The 16353-nt window shown below is 39.3% G+C and overlaps 1 protein-coding gene across 3 annotated transcripts in view; it reads right to left on the reverse strand.

Moving 5' to 3' along the window:
• Positions 1 to 16353, reverse strand: part of SMURF2 (SMAD specific E3 ubiquitin protein ligase 2) — a 93273-nt gene that overhangs the window by 36960 nt on the left and 39960 nt on the right. For all 3 annotated transcript variants that reach the window (XM_067464213.1, XM_060763101.2, XM_067464214.1), the window contains 4 exons: positions 11954 to 12087; positions 11452 to 11517; positions 5981 to 6065; positions 4263 to 4346 (listed from right to left, as the gene is read on the reverse strand). In XM_067464213.1, the coding sequence (XP_067320314.1) occupies positions 4263 to 4346; positions 5981 to 6065; positions 11452 to 11517; positions 11954 to 12087 (369 nt within the window). The remainder of the gene's footprint in view (positions 1 to 4262; positions 4347 to 5980; positions 6066 to 11451; positions 11518 to 11953; positions 12088 to 16353) is intronic.

Consider the following 16353-nt stretch of genomic DNA (forward strand, 5'->3'; position numbering starts at 1 on the left):
GTCAGGTGTCATTAATTTACTATAGTTTAATTGAACATAAATACAGCAGAGGGCAATGTGCTATGGGAGACTGGTAATCTGAATTAGTAACAGTGAAAATAGCAATCTGGACTAACATGTACAGCTCCTTTGAAATCCCACTCAACCAGGGCTCTAAAACTATTCATAAAGGATATTATAATTAAAATGTCAATAATGGTGAAAAAACTGGCCCAAAAGGATAGAGACGATGAAATGACTTAAGAACATCTATTCAAAGGTGCCTTGTTTGTCCAAGCGTAAAAAGATTTTGGCATAATAAATTGGAACTAGGTTCAACCATCACTGGGGAAAAGATATCATTTTGTTCAGTTCTCCGACTGTTACCTCTTTAATTAGGAAAAAACAAGTGTAAAAATCTAATTATATTCTTTACTTTAGCTGCTTCTATGGAAACATTCCTTGGAAACAGGTAATCAGTGAATACTTGGCAGAAGTGAATCTAGGATGCTTGGTTACTAGACAAATTGTCAAGCAACATACACATTACCAAGGGACAAAGAAGCCAGGACATTTGTTGGGAAATTGCATCCATTTATTGAATTTGTCAATACAAAACACAATCAAGGCATCCATTGCCACATCATCTTAGACTTTGGAATGACATTTTGCATCGGAACCATCATAGTGCTGTCAATGAAAGCCTGGATCCTACGAAATGTTCCATCACCTGAAATGAATGATAAATGAAACTGGAGTTGGGAATGCTGCTCTGCCTTACTTATAGGAAGCAAATCATTTGGTATTGTTGTTGTTTCAGTTCTTATTTTATTGATTAGTAATATCCACTGGGTTGCTGTGAGTTTTCCAGGCTCTATGGCCATGTTCCAAAAGCATTCTCTCCCGATGTTGCAATCACATCTATGACAGGCATCCTCAGAGGTTGTGAGGTCTGTTGGAAGCTAGGCAGTTGAGGTTTACATATCTGTGGAATATCCAGGGTGGGAGAAAAAACTCTTGTCTGTTTGAGGCAAGTGTGAATGTTGCAACTGGACACCTTGATTAGCCCTGAATGGGCTTGCAGCTTCATAGCCTGGCTGATTGCTGCCTGGGGGAATCCTTTGTTGGGAGATGTGATCTGGCCTTGATTAATTCCTGTCTGGAATTCCTGTTTTGAGTGTTGCTCTTTATTTACTGTCCTGATTTAAAAGTTTTTTAACACTGGTAGCCAGATTTTGTTCATTTTCATGGTTTCCTCCTGAAATTGTCCACATGCTTGTGGATTTCAATGGCTTCTCTGTGTAGTCTGACATGATGGTTGTTAGAGGAGTCCAGCATTTCTGTGTTCTCAAATAATATGCTGTGTCCAGGTTGGTTCATCAAGTGCTAACTTCTCTGGTTTAATTAGTCTGCAGTGCTTTTCATGTTCCTTGATTCTTGTTTGGCCACTGCATTTCGTGGTCCCTATGAAGACTTGTCCACAGCTGCATGGTATACAGTAGTCTCCTGCAGAGGTGAGAGGATCCCTCTTGTCCTTTGCTGAATTTGTTGGATTTTCTTCAACAACAAAGTAATGTCCAACTTTGTATGTATTTTCCTTTAGATCCAGTAATTCAATAAAACTATTTTTTTTAATTACAGAGGCCATGCAGTAGAAGATGATTTTTCCCCTTTATTAAAGAAAATTACTCTAAAAATATGGGTAAAGTATTACGATCAGTGACAAGAATGTCAACAAATCCATTCTAATCAATGCAATTCAGAAGCCTAGTAACAGAATCTAAGTATAAAAATTTGTGAACTAACTCAGATGAATGAATTGACCATGCCGATGAAGGAGAAATTTTGACCAACTTAAAGGAAGCTTGGGATGTGTTTATTACTTTTTCACAACACTTGTCAATTGTAGGATTTATGAATGAGAAAAGAATTGACAAAAGTAAAGGCGTGATTATATATAATTTAAAGGGAACAGACTAATAAGGAATAAAAACCATCAGACTGTGAGTGTGAGGTTCATAGAGCTGTCTTTTTGTCTGTTTCTTAGTCTAATATTTTGTGTATTTGTGTGTTTTGTTTTATTGTTTATGTTCTGTTATTTTTAATAGGTATTGAGTTGTAATTCTATAGCACTGGATAGAATATAGTTGTATAGTTTCCAATATTACATATCCCCCAAAGTTGCTTGCTTGTTTTGTTATTGCTCTTCTACAGGGTGAGGCAGAATAACATCCTTTTTTCAAAACTTAATAAAACCCATTGTATGAATCAGATTTTTTTTATAATGTAGACAGATACCTAAAATTTTGTTTTACGTAGTTTTGAAGATCAAATTAGGTAGATGACGTCCCCCATTCTCCATTCACCATATACTGAGTAAACCGATTTCTGGCATTTGTCATGACTCTTGCCAGCATAGCAGGCATTATGTTGGCAATTTCTTCCTGGATGTTGGTCTTCAAATCTTGTAGGGATCTTTGGACAGTTCACATAAACACGGGATTTCAAAAAACTCCATGGAAAAAAAATCACAAGGGGCCAAATTTGGAGAGCGAACCGGCCACTCCAAATCCACTCGAAAAGTAGGCCTCAACAGCAAAAGCACGCTCTTCACTGTTCCAACACATGATGGCGACTGAACTGTATCAGGACAAAACTTTATACTCCTGCCTCTCAAACGAGACCACTAGCGCTCCGACACGTCTTCAACTGACTGAATGGCGTGCATTTAAAAAAAGGAAATTATGCTGCTTCACCCTGTATTATCACTTTTCTTTCTGGAATAAAAATGACTTGGGGGTGGGGGCTGAATCTAAGTACTGGTTGTTGCCACAAAATATTCAATGCTGCTTTGTATAGCAATATACGTGCCTTTTAGATCCTACTTCAAATGAAACCAAGGGAACAAGGGAGAGGGAAATGAAGAGTCCAGGTAACATAGTAACTACATTCCAGAATAATGGCTTATACTGAATAAGCAAGCTGTTTAGTTTCAAGTTGCTCCTTCCCACAAGCCAAATGCTAATCAAACAAGGACTGGTTTCTTTAGCATGTCATATGAAGCAACGATCTTTGCATGTTGCTCTGCAGACTAGGATTGCAAATTAGCAAACAGATTACAATGAGACCTTGACTTACAAGTGCACCAACTTACGAGGTTTTTTGAGGTACAAACCATCGCTCCTTCGACACTTAGCTTTGAACTGCAAGTCAAGATCTGAGTTATGAGCTTTGTCACAGAACAAATTATATCCGAAAGTCAAGGTATCACTGTATTCACAAGACAACACAATTCTAGAGAACTGTGTTTTATCCTATCAAATGTGGCTGCTGATTTCTATCTTTCTTAACATGGAATATTTAAAACTTTAAAAACTATTTTTAATGTGGGGATGGACCTGCGAACAGGTCCATCCCTACCTTAATTTCTCTCAAATTATTGCAAGGATTAGTATGAGCAGCACCATACAGATGGAGGATAAGGGGAAAATTTTATTTATTTATTCATTTATTTATTTCATTTCTACTTCGCTCTTCTCCCCACAAAGGGGACTCAGGGTGGCCTCACATAAGCATCAAAGATGCTATCAACATATACAATAAAAATTTCAATTAAAACCTTAAACCTCAATTTAAAACATTATACAATATGAAATGTATCTAAACATGAAAGAACAGTGCCATACCTCACACTTGTCTTACTATTTGCATCACAGGCATATAAAGTAGCTTCCGTTATATTTATATCTCATTCTTACTAAGACACAGATTGAGCAGTAGAAAAAGTAACATTATAGGAGCAACATTAGGGAAAAACCTTGTAACCAAGGACAACATTGTCAAGTGGCAAAACTACCCTATATACTCATGTGTATGTCTAGAAAAATCAGTCCAAAAAAACCTGATTGACTTATTCATGGATCAATGTGAATACTGTACCTTAACTCTTAAGAAAAAAGAAACCACCTCCTTTCTCTGAATAGAGTAGCAAAAGGAGAACGGTCCTGGGAGAAGCTAAAATGAACAGCTCCTCTTTGTTATCTTCATTTCTGGCCTTTTTGAATGCCTAGTAAATCTATAATTTTGGCTTTCAACCTATCCTCGACTTATTCGTGAGGTCAGCTTATACATGAGTATATTACAATAATAGGGAGTGGTCAGATATATATTAACTAGAAGTTCTTGAAACAGTGAGCTCCTGCCGATTGCTGCAAAAAAATGTGGGAACAGAGATTCATTTTCTGAAATTTCACGGTATACATCTTCTGTCAAATAATTCTTACCTTGTCGGTCGCTCCCACTGTGTTGTTCGTGTAATGTGATTTAAGTATTGAATTCTTCCAGAAGCTGTCCTTCTTTCTTCCCAACTAAAATGTATATGACAAAAGCAAAGCAAATCTTACTTCTCACAAGTTTGTTTCATGTGGGTTTCAGCCAACAGTTAACCTACTATGTTCATTTACATCAGTGGTTCCCAACCTGTGGGTCCCTAGGTGTTTTGGTCTACAACTCCCAGAAAACCCAGCCAGTTTAGGATTTCTAGGAGTTGAAGGCCAAAACATCTGGGGACCCACAGGTTGAGAACCAATGATTTACACACTCATTGCTATGACACAACACATTGTGGGATGAATCAAGATTTACCTGCATACAAGTGGGGGGAGGGAGTAGAAATGGACTCCAATTCTTTCCTTCCTATGGAATATCATTTTAGAGAACTGTGCCTTATCCTGTCAAATGTGGTTGTTGATTTCTATCTTGCTATCTTTCGGAATATGGCCCACAGTAGGTAAGAAGAACCTCCTGAAACATGTGAGTTGTACTGTGTAGAGGGGAACACCCCCCAAACATCGAATTTTTTTCTGTAAGAGGAGCCATTATGTGAGTATAAGACAAATCCTGAATCACATTCTGATACAGCTGCCCTTTCCCATGCATTATAGAAAATGTCTCTAGCTTCTTCTGAATTAGATTTATTTATTTATTTATTATGTTTTTATCCTGCCCTATCTCACCCCCGAGGAGGATTCAGAGCGGCTTACAGCTTGGCATAGAATCATAGAATCAAAGAGTTGGAAGAGACCTCATGGGCCATCCAGTCCAACCCCCTGCCAAGAAGCAGGAATATTGCATTCAAATCACCCCTGACAGATGGCCATCCAGCCTCTGCTTAAAAGCTTCCAAAGAAGGAGCCTCCACCACACTCCGGGGCAGAGAGTTCCACTGACGAATGGCTCTCACAGTCAGGAAGTTCTTTCTAATTGTGAGAACCATTCGGCATAATTCAATGCCACATCAAAACATAAACATAATGTTACTGTCATTGTACATAATTAAATGCCACCCCAATCATATTATATATGTACAAATTAGAAAACAATACACCCATCCTTCCACATTTGAATCGCTATTGCACAGCCTCTAATGCCACATCAGTGTGAAACCACAGAATTCAATATAATTATAATTTCAGTAGTAGTTTGTGATCAAATACCAAGTGGTGTGAAGAATAAGGATCAGTAAACATTGAGTTGTAAAAACACAAAACCATGCCACATTCAGTGAGCATTTCTGAATGCTGTATGTGTACCTATGCAGAAACAGTCAATTTTGTTTTTACATAATACAGAAAGTAAAAGGTGACAAATGCATATGATCCAAAGAGAAAACAAGTTTCCTTCTCAGAGCTTAAAAAGAATTAGTCAAGATTAAAAGGTAACAATTATTCAAAATACTGAAATTAAAAATAATAATGATCTGAATCATGGACTAAAAATGATTAATGTTTCAAATTATTTAGCTTCCATATGGCATTTGGAGATACAGTTAATTCTCTTGTTTGATTTTTTTAAAATGATACTACTAACACATTATTAATATTGCATAAAACCGTTTAACAATTACCATGAACAAATTATTTTCTAAATTGGCAGTAGTGATTACTGATTAGCTTTAATACTAATGTTTTTGCTCTGTTCCTGCATTCAATTTTTTAACTTACCCATCAGGTAAATCATTGTCAAATAATCTACTGCAGTCCACAACTTGCCCTCCTGTGCCTATCCTGTCTCTAGATTGAAGACTTACTATTAAAAAAAGAGAAGTCAAAATTAGAAAGGTGGCAATATATTTCAAATCACAACTATATTAGAAGACATTGTATAGATGGCACTGGACTGTAGCTTCCAATATTCCTTTTGTTGGTTATACTGATTTGAACTACTGGGAGTTGCAGTTCAATGACATCAGGTGGACTGTAGGACTCCCAACCCAAATTTGCAAGTATTTTTACAAGGTCATTGTTTTGAGAGGTTTTTTAAAAACACGTGTGATGTTTTTCAATAGAGGCAAGTTCAAAACAACTTCAGTATAGCTAACACATTACTGAAACTTTTATTTACACTATTATAAAGCCTGTATATTTTGATTATAATCTGACAGGTTGTGCTAAGTCTGTGAAAGAGAGGGAAACCTTTAAAACTCTGACTTGATCAAGATATACAAAAAACAGTCACCTCCTTTATCTACCAAAATCTTTGTGGAGTGGTGCTTTCCTCCAGCTATTTTCTATCATTCTCTACTAACACAAGCAGGGTAATTTACCAAACAAGCCAGTACTGAGTATAAATAAACCAATTGTCTTAGGTATCTAAGCACAGCTAGTTCAATCTGTCCAGTGAGGAGAAGAAGGAGAACCCTGTGGTCCAGGACGTTCCTCATCATTGATGATGAAGTGGCCTATTTTAAATTCGGCTACCTAGTTCTTAACTGTAGAATATGAATGGCATTGATCCCTCATTGTCTGCGACATATCACCATGAATATCCTATGCGGACTTTCCTTGCAGAAACAAGAATTTTATCACTCCCCTGCTCTCATTTGCTGTGAATATTGCCTTAGACTCTGCCATTTTGTTTTCCTGCATGCCTAGATCAATGTTGCCATAAGCTACAGACACAAAATTTTGAAAACATATATTAGACACGTAAGACTTTCATGTGATGTAACATTAGTTACCATAGAAACAAAACAAGAACATAAAGCCAAAGACTTATCAGCAGCCCCTCGTATACTTAAGAAAATTCTCTCTCTTCCTCATCAGATTGAAACAAGACAACAAAAGTGCTAAAACAGAAACAGTACCAATGTTATGGATAAGGGCCAATAAATGGCAACTAAGTCTTGACACTGCTGAGATTCTGTGAACAGATTCCCCCTTCCCCAGAAACATCATATTCTAGATGGGTATTTTCCTCTTGAAGGATCTGATTTTGATCTGCAGGTAACTCTTGGATTTCCTTTTGTCACCGAAAGCTCATATAGCAGAGATGTCAAACTTGTGGTCCCACAGTAGTTTGGGCCTTTGACTTCCAGAAGCCCTAGTCAGCTTGTCCAATGGCCAGGAATTCTGGGACTTGAAGTGCAAACCACCTCACTGACATATAGTATCTGTGGCATGGACAGCTCTCCTGGGCTCAGATAATTTGTTGGCACTTATTAAGGTAACATTTTTTCAGTGATGTGGCAGCTATCTTTGAAGATTTTTCTCAGCCTGTTGATAAATTTCTGTTCCCTCAGACTTCATAATGAAATAAATATGATGCAACTATTTGTATTTGCTATATAATTAATGTAAACTGACTAGAAGCTCAGCTTACAAATCTTTTAAACAAAACGAATCTTTGCAGGGAGAGATGAGAAAATTTATCAGTGGACAACAGTGCGGTGGGAGTCAAATGCTCTTAATGGGGCCTCTCATCCACTTAGAAGAATTTTGTACAGACAACATCCTTATTGCATGGATTTCTTTAAGTACGCACACTAGACAGAACTATGGCAGTGCTTCTAGGTTATTTACACTGTGGTTTTATAATAATTTTGGATTACTTTGCACTTTAAGATAAACTTTGCACTTTTCCCTAGCTTGAATTTTGTAACACACAACAGTTCTGAAATATTTGCAAAATATTTTAGAAGTAGCTCATTGCTTTTAAGTAATGGTTTACACAAAACAAAGCAACAGTAAAGAAATACACAGAGTTGAGATGTTCATGCATACTTTACAATTCCAGTAAAATAGGGTCATGTATCTAAAAATGACAATCTTTTCTTGATTTGGTAACACTCCATGTAGTAAGGGTTTTTTTTAACAACAGAATAATATGGCATTTTTCTGCATGAAGTACTGTAAAAAGTCAAATAAAGACAGCATGTGAAAGCTTAAGTAGCTTTATTTATTTTATAAACATGAGAGTCAAGAATGAAACTGAACACATAACTTTATTTGTGGTTTCTGTGGCATTAAGATTAATGTGCTTTTCCTAATCCTGTTTAGATTGGAAATGAAAGTTCATGTCTAGACCAAAATGAGCATCCATCCAGCAAAAGATAATAGAGAAACGGTTCCCAATTGTAGCCAAAACATGCCAATATTCTGACTGTAGGACAGTGGTTCTCAACCTGGGGTCCCCAGATGTTTTTGGACTTTAACTCCCAGAAATCCTAACAGCTGGTAAACTGGCCGGGATTTCTGGGAGTTGTAGGGCCAAAACACCTGGGGACCCACAGGTTGAGAACCACTGCTGTAGGACATCATCTGCAAACCTAATGCTACAACCTCAGCCACTATATAACGCTAAGTGATCATGCAAGTACGTGGAAAAGATTACTCTAAAAACTCCCTTGAGTTATGGATTATTCTGCTTTACTTTGATCCACATTCACATACATAAGGAAGTCATCTTTTTATATATATACAGAATTAGGCATAACCTTATCTCTGCCTTTGTTGTAAACTGCTGTCACGTCAACTTACCCATGAATGACAGTCCTTTGAGTAGCCCTGTCACCAACAGCCCTACTCAGGACTTTCAGACTTAAAGCTGTGGCTGAGTGGACTGAGTCTACCCAACTATAGTATGGTCTTCCTCTGTTCCTGCTACTTTCTACCTTCCCAAGAGTTATTCTCTTTTCTAGTAAATCAGGTCTTCTCGTGATATGGCCAAAATATGACAGTTTCAGCACATTCACCAAGGCTTCCAGTGAGAGGTAAGGCCTGATTTGCTCAAGGACCAATTTATTTGTTTCTCGGCAATTCACCACAAAACTCTCCTCCAGCATCGCCATGTCAAATAGGATGTTTTCCTTCTATTTTTACACTGTCCAGCTTTAACAATCATACAAAGAAATTAAACATATATAGGGATACACAACCCAAACTGGTATTCAATGATATGCCTTTACACTTGAGGATCTTGCCTGGTTCCCTCATAGGTGCAATTTCAAGTCCTAATCTTCTCATTTCTTGCCCGCAGTCTCCATTGCTGACTGAGCCAAGATACAAGAAATCTTTGACTATCTCAAAGTCTTCACTGTCTACTTTACAATTATGTAAATAATCTGTGGCCATTATTTTTTTTAATGTGCAACCATAAACCTGCCTTTGCACTTTCTTCCTTGACGTTTTTCAATAGTTGTTCCAAGTCTGCTATTTTCTGCTATTAAGTATAATGTCATCTCCTCCAATTTTCATGCTTCCTTCCTCCAAGTCTAGTCCAACTTTATGTATGACACATTCAGTGTACAAGTTAAACAGATAGGGCAATAAAAATGCCTGACCCCATTGCCAGCTGGAAACTGTACTGTTTGGTCATATTCTGTCCTCAGAGTAGCCTCTTGTCCTGAATACAGGTTACACACTGAGACACTCAAATGTTAAGGAACACTGATTTTTTTCCAGCGATCCTCTTTTTTCATTCTACACCATCAATTGCTGAGCTATATTCTATAAAATACAATCTCATTTTCCCCAAGAAATTATTTGACGTGCATGTTTGCAAAACAGTTACTACTGTATCCTCTTATTCTGAATCCAACTTAGACTTCTGATTGAGATGGTTTAAACAGTGGATTTTAATGTCAAGATAAATGATTTTAATGTTTATGTATGTGTATAGTCTATTTATGTTCTGGCATTGAATGTTTGCCATGTATATGTTGTGTTCCGCCCTGAGTCCCCTTCGGGGTGAGAAGGGCAGAATATAAATGCTTTAAGTAATAAATAAATAATCTGCCATTTCTTGTCCCACTTATGCTGAAGTCTTTGTTTAGAAGTTTGACCATTACTTTGCTGGCATTTGAGATTAATGCAATGGGCAATGATTACTGCAATCCCTGGCATCCCCTTTTTCAGGACTGGAATGTATATTGGATGTTCCTATTTATAGGTCACTGTTTTGTTTTCCATAGTAGTTGACAGATTTCAGATAGAACTAGAATATTTTTGTCTCCTTAGCTTGAAACTGCTCTATTGTTATGTTAATTTTTCCTGGTTCTTTGCCTACTGAACTTTTTTCAGAGAAATGCCTCCCACCTAGTTCCTTTAACGTGCTCAGGAATTCAAAATCAACCTTATGGCAATCAGAATGGACCATGATTTTAAGGTTCCCACAGCTACATGGGTTTTTTCTATTCCTCTACGGCAGTGGTTCTCAACCTGTGGGTCCCCAGGTGTTTTGGCCTACAACTCCCAGAAATCCCAGCCAGTTTACCAGCTGTTAGGATTTCTGGGAGTTGAAGGCCAAAAACATCTGGGGACCCCAGGTTGAGAACCACTGCTCTATGGTATATTGAGCACTAAAACATAAAGGTGTCCCTATTTTCATTGGCCTTTTCCATTGCCAAACCACACCTCAGACTTTAATAATGGCATGAACCCATTAACAAAGATTGTTAGTTGTTTCCTCACTGGCTCTGAGTTCCCTTTAGTAGAAGGGCGTCAAACCCATTTTCACCTAAGGCAACGTCAAAGGGCCATTTGTAATTGTTAGACTGTATAAATGTATTGAAGTTATCCTGGTACAGAAAACTTTGAGCCACATAAAATGATGCAGTGAGCCGGATTCAGCCTGTAGGACTTGCCTTTGATATATGTACCTTAGTATATTGGTTGTATCTTTGCTCAAAAAGAATTTCTCCAGAGTACTTTGAATTTAATTTATGTGTGCTCTACTAAATACTGTAGGTTTTTTCCCATTCATATGGATGAATCTGACCCACCAGAGGTTTGAAGTAACTAAAGGGAAGGGAAATTATTTTTTCACTGATTTCAATTCCTCTATACAATCTTTTTGCACCTCCAAAAATCTACTTCACATGATTATGGAATCATTGCAATGGTATACAAGGGAGTCAGAAAAAAGAGCAGCCAAATAAACTTATTCTCTCTGACTTTCATTGGTTGAAGCCATAGTCAAAACTACTCCATGAATGCCCTACTCACCACCTTTACCAACTCCAAAGTTATGGAAACTATATTTTAGGGGTTTCTGCCAAAACTGACCATGGTCATGGCACTGTCACACCAGTCTCTTTTAACAAGAACCAAATTCACTTTAGTAACAGGGGACCCGTTCTCTACAACACCATTTTTTAAAACTTTGTGTCCAAGAACACATTTAGACCAGTACTTACCTACAATTTGTCCTCTGACGGTATCATTGTCATTTGGCCCAAGTTTGCACAGATCCAACCTCTGATCTACAAATATGGAGAAAAGCAGATGTGCACTTACGATATACAATTCTCATACATAACTCCAGTGGCTATAACTCTATTTAAGGGTTTGTTTGGGGGTTTCTTCAGAGGGGTAGGATAAGTTTTGGTTTTAAATAAGGTGGGAAGTCCAATGTAATTAAAAGTTTAATTATTTAATCTGAAGACTTATAAAAGAGACAATTCACAAGTTTCTGGGCAAAAAGGGCTATCCAAAGATTCTGGAAGAGTCAAGGACTGCAAAAACAATCTGAGCTGGTACATCTGGTCCCAGGACCACAATCTGCCCACCCATAAGGTAAACATTTCAAGAATGCACTGTGGGGCAGATATGTATGCTTGTTTGCAAGCCCAAGGCACAGAGAGAAGCTTGCACATGGTATCAGATTTGAAACAGTTACAACACATTGGGTCTACTTACAACCAGTGTCTTTAAGGCGGTTGATAGCATTGGAAAGCAGTCTCACACAACCCAAAAAACCAGCACCCTGTTTTTTATGAATTTTCTTGTGGTTCCATACGCTGATTGTTATGGAGTCTGATTTCCCAATATATCTGAAAAAAGGACAAGAATCAGAGCAATACAAATTAGGTTGACTGCATATTTTGGACAGTCTATGCAACATAGTCCCCGATTGGAAAATATTTTAGTGTAAGGGGAGTAAACATGGTTTCCTCTGGCAGAAAAGATCAGATTCACAGGAACTGCATGCTACAGATTGGCAAAAGCCTCCCAAGTAATTTATTTGTAAAACAGAATTGACACGAAGGAATTTCAAAGGAGCTTTTCAGAATGTCTTACGTAAATCAAGCACTGCCGACATCCTTTGGCTAGACAATGACAGTATGTCTAAAGGAAAAGGACTGGTATATCATTGGGTGTTTAATCCTGGGGGGAGATTATGAAATGTAAGAATTATGGGTCTCCCTGAGAGATGTTTAGCAGTCTTCTTCCATGACATACTCCCTGTCAGTACAAACATCCAACTATTCCACTTACTAAAACACACCCTCCTACACTCACCCATATAAATTTTCTACACATCCTTCCCCAATGATTGCTGTACATCTTTAGTTATCTAACACTAAATGAAGCTCTTAGGGCTTGAAAAGAAAAATCCTGGTTTATCCCTCAAGACTTACAATGGCTGTTCATGTAACACTTGCTCCCACTCCACCCCATTTTTATTGTATGCAGGTCATCATTTAGCAAAATTATTAAAGATTTCAGCTGACTGCCAGCATATAGGAGCAGACAGCTGACAAGCACAGCAGGGAGCCATTATGCTGTACCCACATTCCTCTGATTATGAAGAAAAGGAAAACTGTACTCTCATTATATTTATATTAAGACTAGTACAGGGTCTGCTTTCAGTAAAACATAAATGTAACAATTAATATAGTTCTAACAGATCATATTTTGGCAATACCAGTTCAATAACATTCAAAAGAAAAGGATGCTTGTGAAGGACTGAAATAATGAAGTTCAGGTTTTAGTCATCATTTGCTTTTCTAAACCTTTTACAGTGTTCTAGAAGCATTGAAGAAAGACATAGGTTCACTATGGGGTCTTTCTCAATCAGCCTAGTTGATATATTTTATATAAAATGTTGATATAATTAAGCTTTCAAATCAAAACAGTATTTTCAGTAAGGCTTAGCACCTGCTATAACATACAATTAAGGCTCCTTCACCTAGACAGAGCACTTCAGAACTGCTAAAGATACAACATCTAGTGTAGAAATCAACAAAGTACTCTTACCAAATAACACTATGTACCCCCTTCAGAAATGGGGCTACAAAGTGGAATCCACAATATGCGAGTGTGGAGAAGAACAAACTACAGACCACCTGCTGCAATGCAACCTGAGCCCTGCTACATGCACAATGGAGGACCTTCTTATAGTGACACCAGAAGCACTCCAAGTGGCCAGATACTGGTCAAAGGACATTTAATCAACTACCAAGCTTGCAAACTCTGTGTCTTGTCTATGTTTGTATGTTTGTTTGTTTGTTCTGTCAAAAATGTAATACAACTGTTCTGTTGCCTGACACGATAAATAAAAATAAATAAATAAATAAATACTATGTACAGAATCTGAAAAAAAACTCTGTTCCTGGTTTGAAAATATTATTTCCTGTTTAATTGTATGACACTTTGCAAGTGGTTAATAAACTCCAGAAACTTCATTTTTGTGGCTCCCACAAACTATGTTGAATTAGTTGAGACTCTATGACAGAGGTTCTCAACCTGAGGGTTGCGACCCCAGGGGGGTCGTTGGGCCAGTTTCTGGGGGTCGCAACGGCATCTCGGTTAGCCTCGTCCCCTCTTCAAAATGGCTGCCGGCCCCTGTACCAACCAAACAGCCAAGCACTCCAGGTCGGCTCCTCCTCCTCTTCCCACAAGGCTGCATGGAGTCAGGAGAAGCTTAGAGGCAAAGGTGCACAAGGGAGAAGGTCCACCATTTTTTAGACCTTCTTGGGCACTTGCCCCCTGGAGAGCTTGGAAGGAGTGGAGGTCGAGCGGAAGGCTCCCTATATGGGTTGGCTCTTGCTGCCCAAGTTTGATCCAGGTCCATCATCGGGGGAGGTTGATTTCTCTGGTGTGGGTGAACTACAACTCACAGATACAAAGCCCTCCAGTAATCAAATCTCAGCATATCAGTATGTGTTCCAAGTTTGGTCCAATTTACCGCATCAATTATAAGCCGGGTTTTTCAGCTTTGGGGGGGGGGGCTGAAAAATCCTCCCTCAGCTTATATTCGGGCCAAGCCGGCAGCGGAGTCTGGAGGTGAGGCTCCGAAGCCAGCTGGCCATGGAGGAGGAGGACAAGCAGCGGAGGCGGCACAGGGGCCCCCAGGCGAGGCTACTATGCCGCCACTGACAATTCCTGACAATTCCTCTCCTCCTCCTCCAGCTGGCCATGAAGGAAGAAGAGGAGAAACCACGGAGACTGCACAGGGGCCGCTGCCGCTGTTTCCCTCTTCTTGCTCCTCCTGCTCCAGCTGGCCATCGAGGAGGAAGAGAAGGAAGAAGAGAAGGGGAGCTGCTGCTGTTTCTTGTGCTCCAACTGGCCATCGAAGAGGAAGAGGAGGAAGAAGAGGAGAAACAGCAGCAGTGTCCCTTCTCCTCTTCTTCTTCCTCTTCCTCATCGATGGCCAACTGGAGGGAGAAAGAAGAGAAGGGGTGCTGCTGTTGTTTCTCCTCTTCCTCCTCCAGTTAATCATTGAGAAAGAAGAAGAGGAAGAAGAGGAGAGCATGCACCAGTGCCCCATTGAGGCAGGCAGGCAGCTGGAGGATCGCAGGAGGGGGCATCTCGTTCCCCTCCTGCTTTCATTCCCCTCCTGAGATCCACCAGCTGCCGGGGGTCACCTCTTCCTTTCCCTCCTGCTCCCAGAAGGGAGACCTAGAAAGTGGGCTCTCTTCCACGCATGCAAGAGAGCCCCCTCCTGCAATCAAGCAGCCGCCTCCATGCTTCCTTTCCCCTCCTTGCTTTCCAGGTCTCCCTTCTGGGGACAAGGGAGAGAAGAAGGAGGTGACCCCCAGGCTTTGCCTCTCCTTGGCTGAGCCAGACGGCACCTTCCTCCCTTCTCACCTCAGTTCCCCCCCCCCCCACATACTTTTCTAGCATCCCTTTTCCACACCCGTCTTTCCTTTTTCTAGTTTTCCCCTTCCTATCCCAGTCTTTACTACCCCCATTCCCCAGCCCCTCTCTCTCCACTTTCCATCCCAGCCTTTCCCAGGTTCCTCTTGTGGTTTACTTCCTAGCAAAATGTTAGGAATGCTAATAAAAAAGGTCATACATTGAATGTCATCTCTGTGTGGCCACTTTCCCTGTATAAATGCTAGATTGGTGATGTTAAAGCCTTTCCTTCCTCCGGGCACTCCTGAGGAGCACTGCTTGGCTGTGGAGTTAGTTTTGCTCCCATCCCCTGGGAGAGGGGTCAATTTAACGCCTGCTCTCCACTCAAGTGATGCTGTTATAGAAGGCTTGAATGCTATCCCCATCCCAACAATTCTGCTTAAGATCAATGGGGAAAGGGTATAGAGTGAAAACCGCTTTCCCAGCCTAGTGGCCTGTAGCAGCAGGAGCAGTGTGTGTGTGTGTGTGTGTGTGTGTGAGTGGAAGTGAGAGAGAGAGACTCCACTGAGAGATAAACCTGTACTTTTGAGAGTAAGAATTATAAAAACTTAGTGTCCTTTCAAGTCCAGACAAATCAATATATTTGTTTCATGAGATCTAATTTTCAATAGAAGAAATACTTAATTCTGTTACACCCAACCATTTTCTGTAATCCATAAACTTCTAAAATAGGATTATATTTAGTGGAAGAAGATAGCAGCAAGTGCGTGAAAAAGCTCTCTTGAATACGCTAACTTTATCAGATATGACACCACCAGAGAACAAAGTGTACACCACAAAAAAAGCCTTATTTTAATCTTCTGTCACCCAAGTTCTATATACTCTGGGTTTCTCCATTTACAACATCAAACTGATATATCTTACACCATGCATTTAAAAATTCACTAAAATTAGCACAAAAATTCTTAGAGCTCTACAAAAATTAAAATGCAGTAACAATGGAGAATAAGAGGGGATGCATCACAAAATATAAAGAACACCAAATTGAACATTACTCCCTGAAAAATAGGTTGAAGACAACTTCCATCTCTTATCTCTCATGGAAACTCACATTAGACACTGCTGTAGTTCTTAAACCACTTTAGTTTGCCACCTATAATGCTACACAACAAATGCATTTCAAAGCGAATGTCCTAAGGACTGGGAAATATTTTAATGTTTTTTCCAAGCTATTTTCT

This window comes from Anolis sagrei, chromosome 2 (genome assembly GCF_037176765.1).
Source record: "Anolis sagrei isolate rAnoSag1 chromosome 2, rAnoSag1.mat, whole genome shotgun sequence".
Classification (NCBI taxonomy): domain Eukaryota; kingdom Metazoa; phylum Chordata; class Lepidosauria; order Squamata; family Dactyloidae; genus Anolis; species Anolis sagrei.